Source organism: Acanthaster planci, linkage group LG12 (genome assembly GCF_054643075.1).
Source record: "Acanthaster planci isolate LZ-2023a linkage group LG12, COTS_SCS, whole genome shotgun sequence".
In the NCBI taxonomy this organism is placed as follows: Eukaryota; Metazoa; Echinodermata; class Asteroidea; order Valvatida; family Acanthasteridae; genus Acanthaster; species Acanthaster planci.
In genome coordinates this window covers 5,912,361-5,936,261 of record NC_141788.1, presented here as the reverse complement: position 1 = coordinate 5,936,261, position 23,901 = coordinate 5,912,361, and the positions used below count along the sequence as shown (strand labels likewise).

Here is a 23,901-nt window from a genome sequence, read left to right as displayed (position 1 = left end):
ACCGAATCTTGACAGCACCAATAGATTTGTTCTTTGATGGTGTGTGGAATGGATGAATCGCCTAACCTCTGCACTTCAAATTTGTTCTCGTCGATGTATACATGTACTGCTTGTGTTTGTGTCGTCTGGTTTTCTTCAATGCCCATTGTGCAGACAAAGCCCGCCAGGGTTTCATTCCTCAACTTCCTGTATCAGTGATCGGACTAATGAATAGCTTGCACACTCACTGTACGGTAAAAAATGTTTCCAACAGCAGACAACCTTGACCTGGAAACCTAAGGCATTGTTGAGCTTGTTGTCAATGACTATGTAAAGACCGTAGAGGAAATCGGTGTCTGGACACGTGGGGTTGCTTTCCTCTATGATTTTAACATCCTCCAAACTAATGATTTTAAAAGATCAAAAGAAACATTTTGTAATATAACAAAATATACAAACATTATAAAATGGTGTTGAGATTAATCAGATTAAGTACAGTGTGTATTTCAATTCTGAATTAAATCTCACAACTTTGTCATACTTCCACTTTTTTTTGTCAGCAGTTACTGTTGAAAAGATGAGAGCTCTGACACTGAGGAGTTCCAACCAAGTTGGTTGCATTTTGCATAATGTACACGTAACTGTTCAAAATTAAGTGTTGAAATGTTAGTAGTGTTTTTCACACAGAGCTCAACATGTCAATGAAGTCACTGATATTTGTTTTGAAATCTATTCATAACACAACCACGCCAACCACCACCAGGCATGCATTGCACCTGGAATTCCCCACCCCCCCACATGGCCACTAAACCATACTTGTTCTGAAGTTATGGGTACACATAGACTTGTCATTGCACTGATTTTGTGGGGACCAAAAAAATATAGTGGGGACAGCGAAATGTTTCCACCACTCTTTGCTGATCTGCCTAACGGAAGAAAATTTCCCCTTAATATGGTGAAGGCCTGCCCAGCTCCACACGCTTGCAGTGCACGATGAACACTGTCAGCATGATTCATTTTTTTCCCCCTTTGAAGCTCACGTTCTGCATTCCTTGCCAGACTCCCATCAAACAGGATACAGTTGTCATTGGTATATCCCTTGTCAAGGACTGTTGGACATGTCCCCACTTGTCAGTGCAAGCGTTAGCCAAGTTTAATCTAGTCGAGATTCAAGAATGGGCAGCTGGCTTGTCATGCACATGTCGGCAAGCTATCTTCAATTACATGACTAATTTGAGCCTTTTGATAAGTGTTCAAGGTCAATAAGTGCTACTTTCATGATTCCTGTACTCATAGGACTTTGGTCATCATAGAAAAGCATACTGAAAGAATCTGAAATTCGAGCACATTTAAAAAAAATTGTTTTAAAAATCTCATCTCCTTTTTATCGTTTAATTGGACAGGTCTGAGCTCTTGACATCGAGGGTGTCCAGAGACCATTAACACGATGGCATGCGGCTGTACTTGCATTGGCTCTGCAGAAGATGTAAGATCACTTTAACCAGAGTTTTGGGTTAGAGTTAAGCCTTAATTCTGTGGGCATTTTGTTTCACAACCCTTCTTGATATCCTCCACTGTAATGGAATACAATGGTACATTCGTTGTATGTTTACTTTCAGGGGGTTTATCAGGCTCAGTGCTCAGATGTTGGGCCAAAACCTCAAAGAAACATCCTTTCTTGAAGGTTTTTGGTTAGGGTTTGTTGACGGAAGCAAAATGTGCAAACATAATGTACATTGTTACTTCAGTTGCTATAACACATTCAGCAAAACCTTAGATTCATGTGTATAAAGAATCCACAAACTTACAAGTTACATGCAACAGCTGGCTCCTAAAATTGGAAGCACAGCAAAAAGGATTGACGCTATAAGTATCAGTAAACCACAGAGTACCCCAACGCCCCCTTTGTTCCATCTTTCACTTAAAGCTGTCTGTGCAGTAGGATTTCATTTGAAATTTACATGCATTTCCTTGGGGTTGGAAACATTCATTGTCATATACGTGTATTTGATGGGATCTACACTCGGCAGGCCCCAGACTCCGGGAAGTTGACGCCCATTGAGAAGCGAGGATGTACCGATTGCCTGTGCTGTATCATCTTCCTCCTCTTCTGGGTGGGCATGGTGAGGATTTGTCACATCTTTTTGAGTGTTCTGTTCACCCAATTGCATGGGAGTCACAACCCGTAGTTTTCCAGGCTGGCAATGTACGTGTAGCCTGCTGGCATGATCGCATTGAACATGTTGAAGTAAATTGGTTGTCGCGGGCAGAGGCTGAATTGAGACAATTTTTAAAGCATAGGACAGCTATCACATGTGTATCAAAATGAGCAAAATTCACAAAGTCGTTAGAATTTGAATAATTTTTAAAATATGAAGGTGAAAAAAAATATATTTAAAATGAGAAAGCAAAGCTCATAACCCCATGTGACCATCAGGGAATGATGCAACCAACAGCACACTAATCATTTATACAGTTGGATGGCACATAGCTGATAGTTTCACTGATGAGACTCTGGGGCATAGGCTGGCTGCCTGCAGCAACCCTAACTCGTACATCTATTCATTTCACTCCGTCGCGCACCACAGTTCTTCATTGCTGGCTACTCCATCGCCACCGGTAACGTGATCCGCCTCATCTACGGCTATGACAGCTACGGCAACATCTGCGGGATGAAAAACTCCAAGATTGAGAATGTGACCCAGTCAGGCATGGACATGACAGACAGAGGGTAGGTCCCTCAACTTTTTCAAACTTCCACTGTCTCGTTGCTGCTTGGTTCTTAAAATTCTTGTTGTTTTGGTCAAAGCACTTTGTAGAAGTGCAGGTGCTAGTGTTCATTCAAAATGTGCAGATTCCAGAAAAATTTGGTGTTTGTTTGGAGGGAAGAGTTGGAAGTAGTGATTGTCAATCCAGTGATTGGTAACAATGTTGCACATGAATTTTATTCTACAGTTTATTCAAAAGGCTTTATAAATACCCTATAAATTCCTCCCCGTCACGTCTTTGCAGCTTCCAAAACAGCACATTCTTTGTACTTAAACTAGACACCTAGCCCCACAAACCATCAAAATCCAACATACAGCTGCTAGTGGTTTTTCAAGAACCTGAGCGGGAAATGATTACGAAGGATTATGAACTTAAACCTCAAAAGATGTAACTTGTGCGATTTCTGTCTTTTTTTTCCCTGTTTAAATCTGTTGCCCAGTCGTGTCTTTTTCATGGACATCCGACAGCCAGGCCCCTCGTTGGAGATCTGCGTTTCGCAGTGTCCACAGGAGATGCTGAACACCACTGCAGACATCAAGAAGTTTGCCGAGGATACAGGATCCAAGCTGTGCGACTACGACGTGAAGGTGGCTGACTACGAGAGCACCCCACGGGGACTGGACGGGCCATGTCCGGCCATCGTGTATGGAAGGTAGGGTATAATCCAATACATCCACTGCTTGTGAATGAGGCCTTTAACCAGTAGCTTTCCGGAGAACACATAGGCGTGCAGGGATTTTCCGCGCTCCTTGCACAGAAGGCGTTTGAATATGTCATGACAAATTCTGCTTGCACGACCGTATGACATGAATACCTGGGGCCCCACGCTTGAGTGTTTCTCAACTCCACATTGAGTCCACACACTCACGGAGGCTCAAAGTAGTGGGTGGAGGAGGTAGGGTTGAGCTGGTAATCAATTCTTGTTAAGCACACCTGTTCCTGTGCTTGTAACTGCCCTCGGCAGCTCCTTGAATTTGGCCTCCTTCTCCTGTTTCGGGATGTTACAGGTGGGCTACATAGTGCCCTTGAGCATGTGCACACGGCCCTTTTTAAGTGAAATTTTATTTGTTTTCTCCAACAGCGATGTTGTGCTGAACCGCTGCGTCCCCGACGACATTCAGGAGTTGGGCAAGGACGCCATCGCAGCCCTGATCAACTTCCTGAATTCCTCCCGCCTCATCTCCAAGATCATGGCCGACCTGTACATGGCGCGCTGGGCCATCCTGGGCATGTGCGGTATCGCATTGGGTCAGTAGCTCTGGCCGTGTCTTTGTTCACTCTGCCTTGTCATGTATCATTCTGTTTTGTCCCCCCGATGTTCACTTGGCGCTTTTAACTTTCACCTTCTCATCAGCCACAGTTTCCAATTATTACTGCTCTGATGAATGAACTCCAGTCGAAAACCGTAAAGCTGTCAATGTCGTTGAGATTGCTGCACCACTAAAGAGAGATTGCTGGTTCAAGTCACGCCCGAGCAGGCTCACGTTTTTTTGTCACTGCAACTTCTTGGCAAGCACGGAGCACTCATTGCAGAAGTGGTCAAGTTGTGTAGGGCAAGCCAACTGTTTAAATCTGCATCCCACCGACGCAAAATTTTACCAAGAGTGACCTTGTTGAAATCGGCCCTGCCTGTTGCTCTGCACTCATTTGTGCATCGCAGGATCTTAAAAATCCCATTGTGCAAGACACATCATCCAAGGAAAATTGAATGTGCAGAACATCGGCATAATGTATAGACTCAGGCATGGTGTCTTCTAAGTCGTGGCAACTTTAGCCCAGTAGTGCCCAGTTTGGATCTTTGCGTATCACTTTGCAGAGCTGCCAACCAGTACAATTTTATCGTATTTCGTATGATTTTTCAGTGACAATACGGCACTACGATTTTCTCAATAAAATACGATTTACAAAAAATAAGCTTTGTAGTTATTTTAGATTTTTACCTGTTGTTTTGCTTGAAGATTGATCTTTTTCATAAGTTAATTTCGCACGGTAACATCAGTCGTCGGTGATGTTTCATGCAATTCCATGCAAGCATATACAACAGGCATGACACAATGTCCATCCATGAGGCCTTTTATTGTCTGTTGCTGCTTCTTTGTGCAGTTTGTCTGTGCGCCGTACGCAAAATCAGTCCAGGGCCCAGATTGTTTCTTTTTCGATCATTCGCATACGAATCAAGGTCCAAGTTATGCAGCAGTGAAGAATAGGATTTGTTGGCGGAAAAGAGAAATTTAAGGTAAAAATCATAGGATTTTTGGTCAAGTGCGGTTGGCAGCTCTGACTTTGATTATTCCTGAGAAAGACAGCCGTTTTTAAACACTTAATTCATAACAAGTTTTCACTGCGTTTATTTTAGATTTAACAGTAAATTGTAAACATTTTCTGTTTCTGTTGACAGCGTTGGCATTCATTATGGTATTCCTGATTCGCCTTGTGGCGTCTGTCATCGTCTGGCTCATCTACATTGTCTCCATTCTGGGAGCAATAGGTGAGTTGACCCTACATGCCTAGGCCCTTCTGGCTACGTACATCCCCAAGCCTTCAGAATCGTTTTGAAAAATTGCCTTCAGAAAGAGCATGGAGATGTGTTTAGAAGTGAGGATGTGAAAAGTTTTGCTTCTCAGATCATCTAATATGAAAAGGGACGTGGCTGATGTGTAAAAAATTCGTGCTAGCTGCCATCCTGTACAGTGCTCCGGTCAAGTCTTGTTATAACAAGGCCTTAGTGGACTGGATATAAAATTACCTCGTAGCCAGGACCTTGTTTGAAATTGGTAGAAAAATTAAAATAAACTTTGAAAGGCCTGGAATTTCAAGTCCTGCGCTAAAGTTGTATTTTGTTGTAAGAGGTTTCTTTATACAGAGAATAGACAATGTCCAAAATTTATCTAGATCCTCCAGATTGTTTTTCACATTTCTGGTTTTTGAATGGTTGAAGTCTCTGTGACATAGGCCCATGCCTTGGAGCTGTGGACCTCGGCAATTTATAGACAAGTTGATCTAGTTTGCCTTCTGTTTTGCTTGCAGGCGGCACTGTGGCTCTGTGGGTGACGTACGCCCTGAGGAAGAAGGAACTAGATGCCATGGAGGTGGATGTTGATGCTGTCAGCCGCAACGTCACTACTTTCCTTGTCTTTGCCATCCTGGCCACAATCTTCACAGTGAGTAGTCGCTCGGGGGGTTGTCATGTACGTCTCAGCCTGGCCTCGTGCACATTCTTACAAAGGACACTGCAAGACTTTTTTCATCCACGACTGTAGACTCCATTTACATGATGTCTGGTCCAACTGCCTATACTTTGGCTCGGAATGGGTCTCTCTTTCAGCGGACGAAAAGAAAAACAAAGCCCTCCTGCAGAACCCTGGCACATTGTCTACCATTTCTAAGGGCAACCAAATTTTGCAGAAACATCCCCCTAGCTTTGTATCAAATTTAAGTTACAAATTTATCAGAAACTTACATTTGCCATGTGACTTTTAATGAGGGTCATATTTATCATGTTGCATGTAGTACCAGTGTCCATCAGTTGGCGTTTTGATAGCTGAAATGAGTTCTGTGAAAGCTTTGTGAATTTTTCTTTCGCTACACTTTCACTAGCCCCTACAGGCAAAAATATGGCTGATGCAAAAAGACCAGACCTCAGCTCTGGAGTTTTCTCATTTGGTTGAAGAATCAAAGGTGTTTTGAATGGCTCTGTAACTTCAGAGAGAGCCAAGGACGTAAAGAGCTTTCCTAAGATCGGCTCTTTAATTCAGTACCGTCGAGTATCACAGTTTTTGTTCTCTGCCCGGGCCGCAGGTGATTCTGCTCCTGGTGATCCTGGTCATGCGGAAGCGCGTCGCCTTCACCGTGGAGCTCCTGGAGGAGGCGGGCAAGGCCATGGCCGCCATGCCCTTCCTCCTCATCCAGCCCATCTGGACGTTCCTCATTATGATTGTGTTCTTCGTCTACATTGTCGTGGTGTTTGTCGCCCTCTCTGCCACGGGTTAGCGAAAGCAAGCGGAACGACCCCGTTACTTGACCTAAAGAAAATGACTCACATGTCGCCAGAGCAGCTTTTCTTATTGACAGGCCTGAAAAGAATCTGTTGCTCAGTGAGAAGCAGTGGGAACCTCGACATTTCCTTCTCTTATTACATCCATCTTCATCAGGATGCTATTTAGCTGTTCATCCGAACAAAAAGCTCACTTTGCTCTTTTGACGTGAACTTTTAAAACCGACGTTATGGACAAAACGGCTGCAAGATTATTTTCGTGACATCTCGTCGCAGATGCTAACTGTCATTGTAACTATTAAAATGATGTCAGATGTGATCTTGGGCCTAGTTTGTGGAGTTATTGAATAAGGAAATTTTCAAGCCACTCGCCATCTTTGCTGGGCAAAATAGGTGAAACCAATCAAATAGTCATTCACTGTTTACTGCAGTGGGTAATTTCCTGCTGGGGTTTGCTCATCACACGAATTGTTTTAAGCATAAAAATATGCCTCCCATTGGACCCTCCAGATCCCAAGATGTGACAGTAAAACACTTCATGTAGGTTAGGAGATATTCCTTATGTTACCATCTAACCCTTGGCCTTTTGGTCACCAGGTACTCCAAAGCTCAGTCCCGATACGGGTCATGTGATCTATGACCCCCCGGAGCCGGTCAGCTACATGTGGTGGTATCACGCCATCGGCTTCATCTGGACGGCCGAGTTCATCCTTGCCTGCCACCAGTTCGTCATCGCCGGCAGCGTCGTGGAGTGGTACTTCACCCGGTATGGCCGATGTTGTCACTTGTGTGTCAGTTTATGCTGTCTTGTTTGGCTGCCCTTGCACACAGGAAGGCATGGGTTCCAATCCTGTTTTTATTGTTTTTGGTTGTCTCAAGTGAGTCTGTGGGCTTACTTGTTGCTCAGTTTATTAGGGAGGGCAAGTGCTTGGGTTTTGGTTTGGCTTGGCTTGGCTTAGTATGGATTGGTTGGGTCGGGTTGGGTTTGGTTGGGTCAGGTTGGATTGGGTCAGGTTGGATTGGGTCTGGTTGGGTTGGGTCTGGTTGGGTTGGGTTGGATCGGGTCTGGTTGGATTGGGTCTGGTTGGGTTGGGTCTGGTTGGGTTGGGTTGGGTCTGGTTGGGTTGGATTGGGTCTTGTTGGGTTGGGTCTGGTTGGGTTGGGTTGGGTCTGGTTGGGTTGGATCTGGTTGGGTTGGGTTGGGTCTGGTTGGGTTGGGTTGGGTCTGGTTGGGTTGGGTTGGGTCTGGTTGGGTTGGGTTGGGTCAGGTTGGATTGGGTCTGGTTGGGTTGGGTCTGGTTGGGTTGGGTCTGGTTTGGTTGGGTTGGATCTGGTTGGGTTGGGTTGGGTCAGGTTGGATTGGGTCTGGTTGGGTTGGGTCTGGTTGGGTTGGGTTGGGTCTGGTTGGGTTGGATCTGGTTGGGTTGGGTTTGGTCGGGTTGGGCTGGGTTGGGTCGGGTTGGGTTGGGTCGGGTTGGGCTGGGTTGGGTTGGGTTGGGTCTGGTTGGGTTGGGTCTGGTTGGGTTGGGTTGGGTCTGGTTGGGTGGGTTGGGTCTGGTTGGGTTGGGTTGGGTATGGTTGGGTTGGATGTATTATTGTTATAGTACAGTTGATATGCAAGATCGAGTGAATTAACTGTGTACATGTACATTGTGTAACAATGAATTATGAGCATGCTGATGCTATGTGTCATTCAGAGACTCGTCCTAGGACATGCATGTACTCTGTATGTACAAAACAAACCATACGGATGCACCCAGACGCTGCATGATCACCAAGAAGTTGTACATCTATATTGCTGCATGCGTAGGTTGAACCAAGTAGGACCTGTAAAGCTAGGGAGCAGGCCAATATAGAGTGGTATACCAAACCGGTTACATTGAGTACCAGCTCCCACAGCAGACACATAGAGAGCAATATTCAAGGCCACCGGCCTTGGGAACTAGTTATTTTCCAACAACAATTTTCTTGGAAAGAAATATCTTGATATTATCACAGTGGTTAGAATAAATTCTTTTTTGGTATATCTGAAGGGACAAGAAGACTTTAAGCTCCCCAATCCTGAATGCCATCGGCGTTCTGATCTGCAACCATCTCGGCTCCATGGTGTTCGGCGCTTTCATCATCCTGCTGGTGAAGATCCCCCGTGCCATCCTGCTGTGGATTCAGATCAGGTAGGTGGGAATCTGGTCTGATCTGGTTTCAGCTAACTTGGAGCTGGATTGGAGCAGGGCTTTGTCAGTGGAAGTGATGATGTGGTAGGAACACGGGGTGAGTCTTTCTAGGAATCTGGCTCAAACTGGTTTGTTCAGGATCCTTTCAAGAAATACTGGAATATTGACTGGATAGTGGAACTGCGACTACTTTAAGTCACCCAGCCATGTAAAGCTTGCCAGATACGCGATACGAAATACGAAGATTTGAATCTTCCAAGGACTACCCCGTTTTTGTATGTATTACATTTGATGTGCAGATGTTTATTTAAATCAAGAATGGGCAACTTCATAAGGTATTAAAGATTGTCGGAGCTGTTCACTTTAATTCCTCAGCAAGTTGGAATGGAAGATGTAATCGTTTGGTCATTTGTTTCCTTGTCATTTGATCTTTTGTGTGTGCGTACTTTCAAGGTTGAAGGGTAAAGAAGGTCCAGTCGTCAAGTTCATCCTGAGTTGTCTGTCCTGTTGCCTCTGGTGTCTGGAGAAATTCCTCAAATTCCTCAACGAGAATGCCTACATTGTTATCGGTGAGTTATCACTGGAACTCATCGGGTCTTTCAAAGTACGCTGATCCACCAAGCCCAACCCCGTGGTCTTTCAACCAATCACGATGTGCTTTATGTCTGACAGGCGGGTACAACGTGCGTTGCGGCACGGGAGAGAGGCATGTGTTAACTGTCCACGTGCACAGTGGGCGGGGCTAACCGGATCGGTCTTTTGACACTGTAGCGTTGCGTTTCCAGAATACAATGGCCTTCAGAATATGTGGAAAATTGGGACACCAAGGGAAGTAAAAATAGGATGGCAAATGGATTGTAAATGCAAAGTTGCGATGGTGAAAGAAAAGATGCAGATGATAAAAGCATTAATTTCTGTGTTCCAAAAGCATTCCCCAATCAGCTATTAATCTTCTAGTGTCTTCATTGCCGTACTGTGTTCTTAAACAGAACAAGAACTCCATGTTGCATTGGGCAGACAAAACTGTTGATATGTGCCAGGTGGGACACTTTTGGTTGTTACACATAAATAAACTGAGATCTCACATAAAGGTGATGAAAAATATCCAGTTTAAGTTGATTGATTAGTTTTAGGTTTAGCAGGTGAGAGATTTTTAATGAAGGTTTTTACAATCAGGATATCTATTCTGCCAGACTGCACCCGTTCCAACTCTCAAAAGGGTCATTCTTGAGTGTGTTTATTCTCTGTGCACTTTTGCAGCCATTGAGGGTGGCGGGTTCTGCAGCTCAGCGAGAAAGGTAAAAAAAACATCTCAAGTGGAACATTTCACTGTGGCCAAAACCATTTTTCGAGTGCTGTGGTGTGGGACACTGAAGGGGTACATGGCACCCTTGATTGGACACTGTTTGCTTTGAAGCCTGCTTAAAATGTAGTCCAAGATTTCATCTTTGATATACAGTACAGAAACCATTAAAAAAGTTTGTTAATTTTCTGAGGGTTCAAATTTCCTGGTTATGGCTGAAAAGATAACACACATGCCAATGGAAAGCACTGGCTAGCAACTATTAAAGTGCCTTTCCCGTAGACACTTCTGGGATTTGTAGCCACATGCAAACAAGTTGATCATATGAAACTGTTAGTCTGGACACGGCATCTGTACGTTTTCAGGCCTTCATCATTCTGCTGTCCAATGCACTGCGTGTGGCAGCCATCAACTGCGTGGGGGACTTTGTGCTGTTTCTGGGCAAGCTGGCCGTCGTTGCCCTCACGGCTGTGTGCGGACTCGCCATCATGGGGGTGAGTGGATGATGGTTTTTAGGTCAATGAATGCCAAATTCATCATAAATTTTCAAAGAAAAACTCATGGATTTTCTCCAAGTGTTGAAGTGAGAATGGAATTTTCGCATTCCATTAAACATGGAAGAAGCCAGAACTGAAGTCACCAAAAGATGTTCTGAAGCACACATATGAAGTCAAACATCAGTGAAACCAAGTGATTAAAAGGTCAAGGTGGTAAAAATTAATGTTGACAGACATTTCAAGATAACTACCAAATTACATTTGCTTCAGAAAATGGTGAAAGGATACTTGTCAAGGGCAGAAGTCTGTTTTTAAAAATGAATAAATGAAGTTTGTCTTTTCCATGCGTTGACTATTTTTCTTCTAAAAACAAGGTATTGTTTTACTGTTTAATGATATTAATGTCATTTTTTACTTCATTTGTCTGCATTCTTCTTTCTCTTACTGTTCTTCTATGTGTTATTTCCATTGTACTTATGATGTGAATTGTCACGCTCACTTGGTTTAACCTCTGAAAAATTTGTCACTTGGATCCTTTCCGATATTTGTTCAAATAGACTGGTTCCTTCAGTCTGTCGGTGAGTGTAATGACGTTAAGCTAGAGTTTGGGTATCATGATGCATGGGCCTTGAATGCATGAAGATACGTTTTTGTTTCATTTTGTTCTGGAGGACATAAAAAAGACAGACTAGGTACAATAAGAAAGAAACAAAATATAGCTTGTTTATGCTTGCTTTACAAGTCTAGTTTTGCAGAGAGTGACGCCCATTTGTTTTGTGCTTTTAATAAAGGCTCCATGCAACAAGATTTTTACTAATGAATTCTTGGAACTTATCATATGAAGGCTGATGGTCCCATAATACCTTCATTTTTTGAAGTGATACCGAGAAGTTGAGTAGTACAAATGCTACAGCAGAAAACTTGCCCAAATTGTGGGTGTTTTTGTTTTCTGCTTGTGTCCTGTTTTTGCTAGTCAATTCAATTTTTTTATTGGTTATCGTTGTTCATGACATTCACGTGATTTCAGAATGTTGGATTTTTTTAGTGGTCTAATCACTCAAAATTTGCGACTTTTAGTCCATTGTAGAATAATCGTAATGCAAGATTCACATCATAGCAACTTTGGAGATAAAACCTGTGTCTTAAAAGTCACAGTATTATACTGTTGCCATAGTTCCAACCCCACTACTGAATGTTACACTAATTTCTCTTGGTCCCCCAATCTCACCAGTGCATTTAGTGATACATGGTGTATATGAAAACATTTTTTGTGGGGTTAACTCATCAAGTGAAAGCTGATCATTGAGGGCCCGCGAGCAGATCATTTGGAGCCAACTTCACATTGAACTGGGCCCTGCCATGTGGTTTCTGCAATGCAGGAGAGTGACTGCCTAAACCAGGACCCCAGTAGCAACTCTCAGTTACTGGAAAGTTTGGAGAAGTGCACTTACAATAGCAGTACCCTAAATAGGATGTGCATTATTTTCACACAAGAACTGCACGTGGATTTCTGCCCCAAGTGTGTTTTGAGCATGAAATTCATTTCAATAATGCCTTTTAATGAGCCACTGAAAATTTTGGTTATAGAATTGTTGCCTCTGAACTTTGACATCAGAATACAGAAGGGACTGACTGCATATTTTAGGCCTCATGAAGTGTAAGTGTTAAAGAACTTACGTCAGATGCATTAAAAACCATCATCATCATGTTATGTTCATTCTATGTTTTTGTTTGTTTTTTTTCTTTCTCATTCCAAACTGTTCCTCTTTCGTTTGCTCGTTGGACTGTGTATTGTATGACACGTGGCTGCTCGTGGCACCATGCTCACTGAAATGTCTGATTCTTTTCACGACGCCGCCCTGTCTTGCCTCGCTGCCCGGATGCCCATGGCAGACCATGCCAGCGCTGAATTTCTATGCCGTGCCCATATTTGTGGCCTGCATATTCGCCTACCTGGTGGCCAGTGCATTCATGTCAATCTACGAGGTATGGCCTCTCACGAGGGTGCTCTGCAGAGGCGTCATTGGTCTGAATGTTCTGCAGTACTTAGCATACATATTGCCCGAGATGGTCTCCACTTTCCATTCTTATGAGGAAGCTCAAAATTTTTCCATGCTTTCTAAAGTCATATTGACAAGGATTTCCTCATAAAAATTTACAGAACAAATGCTGTGTTCACTGTTTTTATGATTTAGTTCCATTTGAGAAGTTAAAACAGATCGTTTAAGAAAAAAGAAGAAAAAGTGGGGTAAAATGGAATAAATTAGATACATTTTTGTTGTATCATTGAGACTAGTTTGAATCACTTTGACTACTTGTGTGACTGCAACATGTGTATGCGGGAAGTGCTGTCGTACCCTTCTGCCCTTGATGCCTTCTGCCCCAAACTGTCCTCAGATGCATTGACGACACATCAGGAGATGCTCAGGAAATGAAGCTTGACAGAATTGTGGAAACTCTGAGAACAGCCTTTGGCATGGCATCTGCATGGCGACTTGCGATGCTCTCTTGGTGCTGTCATTTAAGACAGAGAAAAAGATCCAAGTTGCATTTTTGTATAAAGAAACGTGCATTTTCCTGTTCCATTTGTGTCCCAAGATGCCGCTCATGCTAGCCAGCCAGTCTACAGCTGGGAAACTTGACAGAAAATACTGGTCTTAGGTCTTAACGAGCTTACTGCTGTCTCTTCAATGTTGCTTTATATTGTTACCCATTTTCACGGACTTCACATTTTTACTTCTGATGTGTCTGTCGTCACAAGCTGTGGACAGTTGGCATTTTGGCCTTCCCAAAACAAATGTCGGTTGTTTTGGGAGGGCCATCTGATCTAATTCAATTACTCTCTTAAATTTGCCCTCCTGTTACTTTTGTATCCCGACCTCATCCCCCACCCCATTCGCCCCCGTCTCCCCCACCCTGTGTAGACCAATGAGACTCTGATCTTCTACGCAGTGTCTCTGTTTATTGGATGTGTTTTTGCCTACTTTACGGCCTCCTGTTTCCTGAGTGTGTATGAGGTAAGGCGGGCGGAGCCAAAGATATGATTGACAAATGCAAATATGGATGCGGGGGGGCTATGAATATCTAATTATGAAGGGCTTTGTTCATCCATGATAAGCTTTGTTTTTTTGGGGGGGGTGACAATAGACGTCTTAAAAATCAAATTGAAAAATGAGTTTATTGGTTTGAAACTTGAGGGGCCTTGTAATACTGTTGAAAAATGAGGATTACAACTTTTGCAAATATTAAAGATTTTCATCAGCTGATTACATTAAAAAAAAATAAATGGGAAAGCTTTATAAAATGTGCCAACTTCTTCTGTGAAGAAGACTGTAATGAGGCCTTATGTCTGAGACAAGTCTGACCTACATTGGGTTTCAAAATTGGTAAGATTTTGACTATTTTTGTTCCTCTTCCATGACAACCAGAACCCTTGTCATCCCTGGTCCTCTTACACGATTTAAAACTGAAAAATTTGATATTATATTTTTGAAACTACTGTAAATTCTGATGATTCAGGTAAGGTTAAATTGTTATAAAGATTTTGCGTTAAAGAAAATATACTCTCTGTTCATCACGAAATGTGATACTAGTGGTAATTTCTGAGTGTTTTTACCTGGACGTAGGACGTGGAAATAAGTGCATTGTGCAGACTACATTTATGAAGAAATACCGAGAAGAACCCGGTGCTCCTCCACAGTCAATTACAAGAAGTCATCAAAATGCACCAATCCATTACACAGTGTATTAAAACTAATCATGCAGAGGTAGCGCTGGATCTTTTCTTCAAGTGATACAGTTGTGCAATGCTTGTTGCCACAGATGGCCGTGGACACGCTGCTGTTGTGCTTCTGCGAGGATGTGAGGGTCAATGATGGATCACCCGAGAAGCCCTACTTCATGGATCCCGATCTCATGGTGAGTGACTTCCGATAGGCTGATGTACTGCTCCCAGCCACAGCCAGTTGATTCAGATAAACCCTAATACACATGTGATACTGCTAAATCTTGTTCTTGTAACTTGCCAATCCTTCTCACATTCTCTCATTTAAGAGTGAACGTGGCTAAGCAGCAGTGGTTTGTTTTCAATGTGTTTTCAGGCTTTAGGCATTTGTTAAGTCACCCATAAGTGCAAGGTTTTGCGTTGTAGTTGACAGTTTTGCTAGTAGCTGTAGAGAAGAAATTACAGCTTAGTTTCTAGCTTAAGTATGCAGGCAAAGTACTGCTACAGGCCAGTGATGTAGCCAGGTTCTTGTCAGTGGGGAGCAAGAGGGGGCGGGGACAAGAGGGAACAGGGAACAGTTTCCTTCCTCCTCTCTCCCCCCCCCCAGCCTACACCACTGCCACAGGCCGGGCAGTCAAAATCAAATGGTACACTGAGCAGTTGCTGACAGAAGGCTCTAGTTTTATTCTTCATGTTCTTCTTCTGCCCAGGCCTTTGTCAGCAACAGCAGTGAGGCCCTGGCCAACCTCAAGAAGAAGAAGAGGAAGGGCAAGCTGCAGGCCGTGCCCGGGGAGGATGCACCCGACGCAGCCACACCTGCCCATGTCGCCCTGAAAGAGGAAGAGGATGAAGAGAGGTCCTCCCCGCCTGCATCCGGGGAGGTGAAGGAAGGAGCAGAGGAGACGGCCCCGCTGAGGGACGGGGAGGAGAAAGAGGGAGCAGAGGAGACGGCCCCACTGAGGGACGGGGAGGAGAAAGAAGGAGCAGACGAGAAGAATGAAACACCGAAAGACGAGCAGTAGATAGCACAAGATGCGGGGAGGTAACATCGAGAGGGGCAGAGAGGGTTGCAAGTGGTATATTGCACACTGGACAGTTCAAAATGTCGATCATCAGGATGGGAGGGTGTACATGTGAAGAGGTCAAGTGTGGGTCACCTTACAGTCCATATTCACTTGAATCTGAAAGCCTTGGGTAACCAAACCATGTTGAACATCATTGTTGCTTGAATGTATTTGGGGAAGAAAGGTTGTTCCTGTTGTTCTTCAACTTTGGGATTTTTTTGGGTTTTTTGGTGAGGACTTTGGAGATTTTATTGTTTTATTTCATGGATTTGGGAAATTATCCATTTTGGAATTGTGAGATTGAATCTCTGTGAGAAATATGAGAAACTGGAATTTTTGGGCTGGGGATTATTGTCTGCAGTGGATTCGGAAAGGATCAAGGGATTGTGCTTGCCAAAATGTCATTGGTGTTTAGAAGTGGCGAAAAGTTTTGGTTGTGGAGCTGCTCAGTCAGTGTTCTTGATTTCTTTAGATTGCATGTAGATGTTCAGAGTAGTGCTTTAAGGAGGTGATTCAGAGGTAGTTGCTTTGTGGAGGTACTTTCAGGGGGATCAGCAGTACCCCTCTAAGGAAAGGAAATCCACTTTTGTAAACTGTTGTGGTTCTGCCAATCAGTATGGTGGCAACTCTAGGAGGGAATGATGGTTTTGTTGTAGGGTAATATTGTGTTAGCAAATGACAGTGCATTATGCATGTTACTGTGTTACTGTTGGAAATATAAATTTCTTAATGGTTATATTAGTCTTTTTGGCTTAATATGGGAGGGGAATCGGGATACATCCAGCTTGACCCCCTCCCACTTTCCAATCTTATTGCTCCACCCCTTTTTTTCCCCAGCCATTCTGGTGTCATTCCAACGTGTTGACAGTCAGGAGCATATAGTAATCATGCATGTAATCTACTTATTCTTCTAATGTGGACATTTTACCTTGTATCATGTAGTGAGATGTATACACTATTATCATGAATCTATGAATTAACTGTTAATAATTTAATGATGAAATTGTGGGAGCTTACATTTATTGCTGTGCCTTAGCAACAACAGTTGTGGTGGTGCTGGTATTTTCTGCCTCGAAAGGTCACATACATGTAAGTAAGAGCCCTTGGTATGACATAAGAAGTGTACAACATTGCATCTTGTGTGGGCCGTCATGGTACAATTTGCCCATCAATGAAAAATTTTTCTCTCTGGAAACCGATAATTGTTGCACAAGTTTTTGTGCTTTATAAAAAAAAAAAGAAAACAAGAAAAAAAACTACCGGTTACACTGGATTACCAGGTGCTGTTTGAGTCTTGTCCTCGTGTGCTTGAGCAATTGCTATCTCTTGTCTGTAGTATAGATGTACATGTATTGCATGTACTGGTACGTATCTGCTGAAATGCATGAAAGTGCAGGTATTATTTGAAGATTTAGTATTATGATGTCATTCTCTCATGATAAGTCATTCTGAATTCTGGGTAGCATAAAAGTGATTTTAGAGAAGGTTGCGGGAAAAGAATTTTTTCTCAGGTTATAGTGTTGTGTATATCTTTTTTTGGTCAGGAGTTTAAGTTGATTGTGTGCATGTGATTTTGTTTTGTTTGTGCTGCTTCTGTTTTACATTGAGGATACCTTTGTGTTGATCGTAGGCCCTGGATTTATGTAGTCTGGCAGATTTGTCATGCGAGGCAGTGGACATAACCTGTGCCCTTGATGTATGAGGGCCCCCATCCTAGAAGTAATACAGAGAGTGTAAGACACCGTGTGCCAGTTCCCATGCAAAGATGGTGTCCGTTTGTGTTCATTCACACGAAAGTCATCTGCAAATACTCTGTGCCATAGGCTTGCTAAGCCCCCCTCCCAATAAAAAACCACTTCTGCTTTGTATTAAAGTACATCGGGAAACAGATTTAGGTCAGGAGGAATTTTTTGGCCCTTTTTTTCTGATTCAGTGTGCAGGCGTGGCATACATAGTGTGGACCTCTGCACAAAGGAAGTCCACATCATGTAGGTTATGGTGGCATGGTGTGGACTCGCACACGTCCACACAATATTTTCCCCTCTCTGAAAAACAGTTTCAGAGGCATCTTGGGGTCAAGGTTATTTGTGGCAAATGAAGAGCAACACTCATCATCAAAAATCCAGCTCGGAGTTATCCTAGTAGGAAAAAAAGGAACATCTACAGGAGAACAAGGGAATGTCCACACTTTGTATGTAAAACAGGTGTGGGTGTGCAGCTAAGTGTTAATGGGTTAAAAGATAACAGCCAGATGGGTCAGGTAGCATTTGGTTCAAGTGAAATGAACAACGTTTTAACTGTAACCTGCTCAGGATTTAAACTCATATTCATTGACAATGCTCATTCACTTGTGTAGAATGTTTGAGGGTGAAAGGGTACTTGTTGCACAACCCCCTGCCCCCCCCCCAAAAAAAATTGGGTCACGCCATCAAAACAGGGTTCCTGCGGCCTGGAAAAGTCATGGAAATTTTTTTTCATTTTCCAGGCCTGGAAAAGTCATGGAATTTGCGTAAAAATGACTAAAGTCGTGCACAAGTCATGAAATTTTTCAAACACTGTGGGATTTCTGTTATCAGAAATTAGTGCAAAAATTCGTGATTTTGTTTGCAACTTTAAAAGTCCAAAGAGTCCAAGAAATTGCGGTATTGAGTCATGGATTTTCATACTTTATGGGAAATTCATGGAAAAGTCATGGAATTTAGTTGTCCTTTAGGTCGGGAACCCTGCCAAAATAGAGTAGGTCAGGGCACAGGAAGTGTAACTTTTTTTATGTCAACAGTGCATATGCATCATTTGTCTTTCATTTTAGGATCTCGTGGTGAGGTCACACAACACTTTCTGCCGTTCCTATCCTGCTTGGACTGTGAACCAATAAGGAGGGTTGCGTGTACTGTAGTGATGTAGTGGATGTTGGGTTGAAAGTTATGGCTTGGAATCGTACATGCATCCATGAGAGCCAGTGGCTCAGTGGCTGCAGCCACTTCCCATAGCCAGGTGTGTTGCTGCTAGCCATAGCCAGAACTTTGGGACACAGCAGTATTCCAGCCATTTATAACTGTATTACCTACTGTACATGGGATTTCAACTCGATTTTTCTCTTTCATGTCAGTATTTGCGGTGACAAATTTTCTTGCCTTTTATGATGTAATGGATAATAAATTCAAGGTTCCCTTTCAAATCATTTTGCTTTTGCTGTTGTATGAAAACTTTGTTAGATTTTTTGAGTGCTCGTCCCCTTATTTACTTCTTTTATTTCTAACTTTTTATTTTTAAATAGTATATTCTTTCCACTTTTGACAATAAACTTGTGATCATTGGACAGAGTATTGGATTTTTAAACTAATATCGTCTCCCAGCACCCACAATAACTAAACTAATTGTCATTTTTATGAACTTGGAAATGCATGTACCTGTATTCAGTTTTGTTGTTAGTTGACTAGTCATTTTGGAGATGTGATGAGAAAAGATTACAAACAACACTCCCTTTTTTGTACCAGAAACAAAGGATGTTTGGATCGCTTTGGCAGGGACTTTTAAAGTTATACCATTCAGACATCATTCAGAAACTGCCTTGAATTATCATCACTGGGCGATATAATGCCCTCTGCCTGTGCAGTTTGTCAGTACATAATGATTTTAAAAAGTATTACTAAAATGATGACTCTGTATTAACCCTCCTGTGCAAAGATGCAATCCAATTTGTCCTGTCAGTCAAACTCAGTCAAATGACACGTCTATGTGTTGTAGAAATTTTGGACTGGCTGTTATTGTTACAACAAAAGGAGATTTAAGAGGAACTCTTACCAATTTTGTTTCAAAAAAGTGCCCCTGAATTGCCACTATAAAAATCAGCTGTTCAGTTCGACTATAATTTTCCTAAGAACTTCTTACATAATATTAAAGGTGGTTGTTGCAACCCATGGAGGACAGGGTGAGGGTGTATTCATTTCCTTATTAACCCAAAGGGTTGTGTGCCCACTAAGTGGATGTGTTACATTTTAGTTCATGTGAACTTTAAAAAGAACATCTTTACCGAGGACAATCTATAGAACATCAAAGAAATGAGTGATATTTTGTCTGTGAATTATCTCAAATACATACAAGATGAAATGAATTGTGAAAGGACTTATTCTTTCTTAAAGATGACCTTCCTTTTTTACTTCTGCTTTCTACAACTGTATATTTTGAAGTGATATTGTAGATATAATTTTTTGCATCGTCGCTTTGTAGTTTATGTTGTGCTTTTGTTTTTGATCATGCAGTTAGAATAAAATAAAGTGAGACTTCAGGAAGTACCAAATCAAGCGAGAATTGATCAGTTTCTTGTTTCATTCTCTGTTTTTGCTTCTAGTTAAAATCTTTTTACCTGATAAAAAGAGTGTCAAAATCATCTCAATAATAGACCTATGTACTAACGTCACTTTCTGTTTACATGCGTTCTTTCCTATGGAGCCAGTGGGGACCCGCTGTCCACTGAGCACCATTGGAAAGCACACATCAACTAAATGTGGCGTCAATACACAGGTCTATCAATGCTGATCTCGATATAGAATACCGAAGTTTGATGTCATTTTGAACCAGAAGTGTAGTGCAAACGAATGGAGTAACCGCGCCTGTTGGTTCACGCGCTGTTTCTCGCGCTAATGCCTTTCCACATCTAATTGTCCATGTGACGTATTCACTTTGGTACTCTGTACTGATGACACCACACTTTGCACGCGTGCTTTATGCTCAGTGGTCCATGGGCCCCCACTGGTTTCATGGAAAATCGCACATGTAAACAGTGTGACGTCAAACATTACATAGGCTTATTGTACATGCAAGCCATGCTAAGGGAAACAATGTGACATGCTCACAACTCAACATAATACTGATTTCATGTACGCATTCATGTAACTTTACCTAAAAGTGAGCCATGCAAGAGAGTCTGGAAAAGTAGACAGTAGTTAAGTTTATGTTAACATCAAAATAAATTGCTTCAATTTTGCACAAAGCATGCATCAGACTTAATCCCCATTTGGACTGATGCAAATCTGGTTAGTTACGTGTACTTGGTTTTCTGGAAACATGCAGTTGAACTGATTATACAGTTCTCTACGCATGCAACATCACATCTGTTCATCCTCGAGGAAAAATCCAATCTGGCATCCCTCATGACCCATGATGGTAAACCAGGTCACCATCCTGGAGAGTAATGAAAGCTGCATTGGCAGCGACAAAGGGCCAAGGCCTTCCCCTCCCCTACCCAGGCGGCTCTACCTTCCCCAATCCTGTGAAATCCTACAAAATCTTCCAAACCACGCAACACCCATCTTCATCTTTTATAGTATACGGGCCATCAGAGGCTAAAGCAAAAGCATCGGTGCTAGTGTGTTCTTTTACATTTACCCCTGTCACAGGATAAAAGGAACTGCGCCGTAGTTTGAGTGTAGATTTTCTGTGAGGCCGTCACAAAAAAGTCTATGGGTAACTTGGCCTTCTCTGCTTGTCAGCCTGGTGCTTTGTAGGTGAAGTAGAGGTTTCAGGGCTGCAGGCAACGTCAGTTTGCTGTGCCACGCTTGACATCCCCATGAGTCTGTCACAATTCTGGAGTTCCCCCTTGGTCTTGTGTTCGTCCACAAACCCATGAGCCAACATCAGCTCACAATGAGGACGGCTGCTGTGCCGTGCTAGACTCCGCCCTGACGAGCCCGTCGCAGTACTGGAACTCCCCGCTGGCCTCGTGCTCGCCCATGTCCAGCGCCACCACACAGCTCTCCCGCACCACCCTCTCCCGGTCCCCCAGGTAACCCCTCAGCTGGTCCAGGCATCCCTCCTGGGCGATGGAGCCCAGCGCCTCGGCGCACTCGTGCCGCACCATGGGGCTCTCTTCCAGCTTGGCCAGCGTCTCCAGGAGCTGCGGGATGCAGGCGCCATGCTGCATCTGACCCAGGACGTAGGCCACCTCGTGCCTGAAGAGAGCACTCTTGCACTGAAGACCTAGTCATGAGGGGGTAAGGAATACAAAACTCAAGTCAGCCAAGGGAGAGGTAGGGAAGAAAGCAAAAGATAGAAACAAAATGGATGTTATTGCTGAAGTCGTGATATTAGATAAAGAGGGTAAGTACAAGTAATGATGAGGAAAAACCTCAACTTGGAAGATCTTTCAATCAGTGTTTTTAAAAAAATGATAAATTTCATACCTGATATCACAAGGTAGACACTAGGAATTAGTTTTGAACACAAGTACCAAATTTCATTTTTTTAGGCCAACAATGTGACAGTGAACAGGAGACGACACAAGACTTGGCTACTTGAACTCATCCTCCAAGACGAGTCCCCAAAAATGACTAAACGTCATCATCAGTTTAAAGGCATTTGTCAGTGTGATCCCTGTGCCATCCCCGAACTTGATTTCAAACAAATTATTAGCCTGTGTCTGATATACTCGGCAACAACTCGGAAACACACACGGTCTACGGAAGCCACTAGTTAAAGGCAGCAGCCGAGTCATTCGAACACTGTCTTACGGCGCCCACAGATCCTTACCCTGTGCTAACACCCGCACAGCTGGTTCATCATTCCTGTTCCTAAGTGCAAACATGGCTCGATAGCGGTCAAACAGCGGCACATCCTCGTCCAGCAAACTCTCCTGCAGCTCCTCAAGGGACCCTGGGAGGGATGGGGGTGCTGGATCTACTGACTTGAAGGGGTTGTCCGAGATTTGGCCCTCCTCCTGCGCTCGCTGCTCGCTCTGCAGCCACTCTATCCTCTGGATGGCTAGCTGGCATGTCTCTGCAATCTTGGTTGTTCAGAAAAAGGTTCCGGTAACCTCAACTCCCTCGGCATTTTGTAAGGACTCTTCCTGAATTTTCCAAAATCCTCCACTATGCGGGAAACATTTTCACAGGGCAACAAGTCTTTTATGAATTAACAGTGGCCCTGCTCTGCCTTCCCTAACTCTGCAGGGCTTCTCCCGAACCTCTAAGTGAACTTTTGTGAGAGGGTTATAATCAAATCAGTCCTTTGTGCAACTTCTTTTGCATTATACGGAGGTACAGTTAAGTTTATTGCTAACCATTTGGTCAAACAATAAGAACGTGGAAAGTACAGAAACTTTTACAGTCATAAAGTGTGACACAATTAAAAGACAATATCAAGGGATGATTTTACAGAAAAAAAATTAAGACCACAAGCAAGGATTCTTTACCTCTGTGATGGGATCATGCTCATATTTCTTCAAAATGTTCAGGATCTGTGGTGAACCGATGGCTCCCAAGGCTTCTCCTGAAAATCAGATTTCAGTGTAACATTTAGTAAATTCAATTTTTTTATTTTGGTGAAATTCATTTTCCATTCACAACTAGAATGAAAAGCTTTGGTAAGAGTTCCATAAACAGATGTGGGACCGTCCTGGCTGCTGCTGTGACTTGAAACACACATCGGGCCTGGGCAAGACACGTGACGTGCTGTGCCATGTATGTATAGCTGGGACAAATTTTCTATACAACACAAGATGTTATCCCCCGCCACCGAAAATAGTCGAGCCAAGATGCGGAGCATCATTGGTGGGTTCAACGCATGCACAGTCTGATAAACACAAACAGCATGAACGAAGCAACAGTCAACAGGTGGAAGTGAAAAATTGGTGAGCAAAAATCTCCTTTTTTTTAAAAAAAATACTCCATCTAGTAAATGCTCTGAAACTTGGTATCCTGCTCTTTAGGAGGTAGATCGATCAATACATTAAGCAGGTGATCTGACAGGGGAAAATTTGATTTACTAGCTTTCTTACATCTGTGAACCATTTCACCACAAAAATTTGATTCCAAAATGCCACAGCGTTACAACGCTATGTAAACCTCGTCTTCTCTAAGTCACACGAAGTATGATGGAGTAGTGTGACTTAGACTTCTATAAGTATGAATTAGCCTATATTTAATTGTTTACACGGTGAAACAATTCTCACCTGCTTCGTGTCTCACGATTGGCTCCTGGTTGACATCTTCAAGCACATCGACCAGCATCGAAATAGCCCCTTCATCCTGCATCTGGCCCAAGCAGTAGGCACATTCGTGTTTCAACAGGGCCGAGTCATCGGCAAAGCACCGCCCGATGCACGCTAAGGCAGCAGGGCCTCCGAGGTTGCGCAACGTGAACAGGGCACGGAATCTCTCCGGAAGCGGTCGGGCTGGGTCCACTAGAATGGCCCCTATTCGCTCGATCTTACCAGTATCCTCGGGCATGATGACAGTATTTGAAGTCAAAGAAAGTCTAGATGGTGAAGGTGGAAATACTTCGCAGAAAATTTGAGCAAAACTACGCCGTAGAAAGTGTCTGCCCAACTTGCACCGTGTACATGCGTAAACGTCTAATAAAATGCATAGTTTGCAGCCAGCCTCATAATAAATTAGTCAC

The 23,901-nt window shown here is 43.2% G+C and overlaps 2 protein-coding genes across 5 annotated transcripts in view; one reads left to right on the top strand and one right to left on the bottom strand.

Moving 5' to 3' along the window:
- LOC110984365 (choline transporter-like protein 1) overlaps positions 1–19,815 on the top strand; it is a 23,783-nt gene extending 3,968 nt beyond the window's left edge. The window contains exons 2-18 of one of the 4 annotated variants that reach the window (XM_087144002.1): positions 1,383–1,465; positions 2,010–2,102; positions 2,568–2,710; positions 3,188–3,400; positions 3,830–3,996; positions 5,147–5,236; positions 5,776–5,909; positions 6,547–6,733; positions 7,340–7,508; positions 8,776–8,916; positions 9,370–9,485; positions 10,177–10,214; positions 10,585–10,713; positions 11,274–11,294; positions 13,641–13,733; positions 14,539–14,634; positions 15,151–19,815. In XM_087144002.1, coding sequence (XP_087000128.1) covers positions 1,427–1,465; positions 2,010–2,102; positions 2,568–2,710; positions 3,188–3,400; positions 3,830–3,996; positions 5,147–5,236; positions 5,776–5,909; positions 6,547–6,733; positions 7,340–7,508; positions 8,776–8,916; positions 9,370–9,485; positions 10,177–10,214; positions 10,585–10,713; positions 11,274–11,294; positions 13,641–13,733; positions 14,539–14,634; positions 15,151–15,462 — 2,181 coding nt within the window. In that variant the 5' untranslated portion in view covers positions 1,383–1,426 and the 3' untranslated portion in view covers positions 15,463–19,815. Of the gene's footprint in view, positions 1–1,374; positions 1,466–2,009; positions 2,103–2,567; positions 2,711–3,187; positions 3,401–3,829; positions 3,997–5,146; positions 5,237–5,775; positions 5,910–6,546; positions 6,734–7,339; positions 7,509–8,775; positions 8,917–9,369; positions 9,486–10,176; positions 10,215–10,584; positions 10,714–11,273; positions 11,295–12,609; positions 12,703–13,640; positions 13,734–14,538; positions 14,635–15,150 lie in introns of all 4 variants that reach the window. The other 3 variants (XM_022244503.2, XM_087144004.1, XM_087144003.1) reach the window with 3 other exon arrangements.
- Positions 19,805–23,901, bottom strand: dohh (deoxyhypusine hydroxylase). Its single transcript, XM_022244513.2, has 4 exons — positions 23,453–23,901; positions 22,694–22,770; positions 22,033–22,285; positions 19,805–21,483 (listed from the first exon to the last, which is right to left on the bottom strand). The coding sequence occupies exons 1-4, from the start codon at positions 23,727–23,729 to the stop codon at positions 21,146–21,148; spliced, it is 945 nt and encodes a 314-aa protein (XP_022100205.1). The 5' UTR covers positions 23,730–23,901; the 3' UTR covers positions 19,805–21,145.

Bases quoted from the DNA above. Each gene is read 5' to 3' on its own strand.
- dohh (XM_022244513.2), bottom strand. From the start codon at position 23,729: ATGCCCGAGGATACTGGTAAGATCGAGCGAATAGGGGCCATTCTAGTG. The intron at 22,286-22,693 runs GTAAAGAATCCT...TGAACAACCAAG, and splicing joins AGCATGATCCCATCACAGAG to ATTGCAGAGACATGCCAGCT. The intron at 21,484-22,032 runs GTAAGGATCTGT...CCTCATGACTAG, and splicing joins TGTGCGGGTGTTAGCACAGG to GTCTTCAGTGCAAGAGTGCT.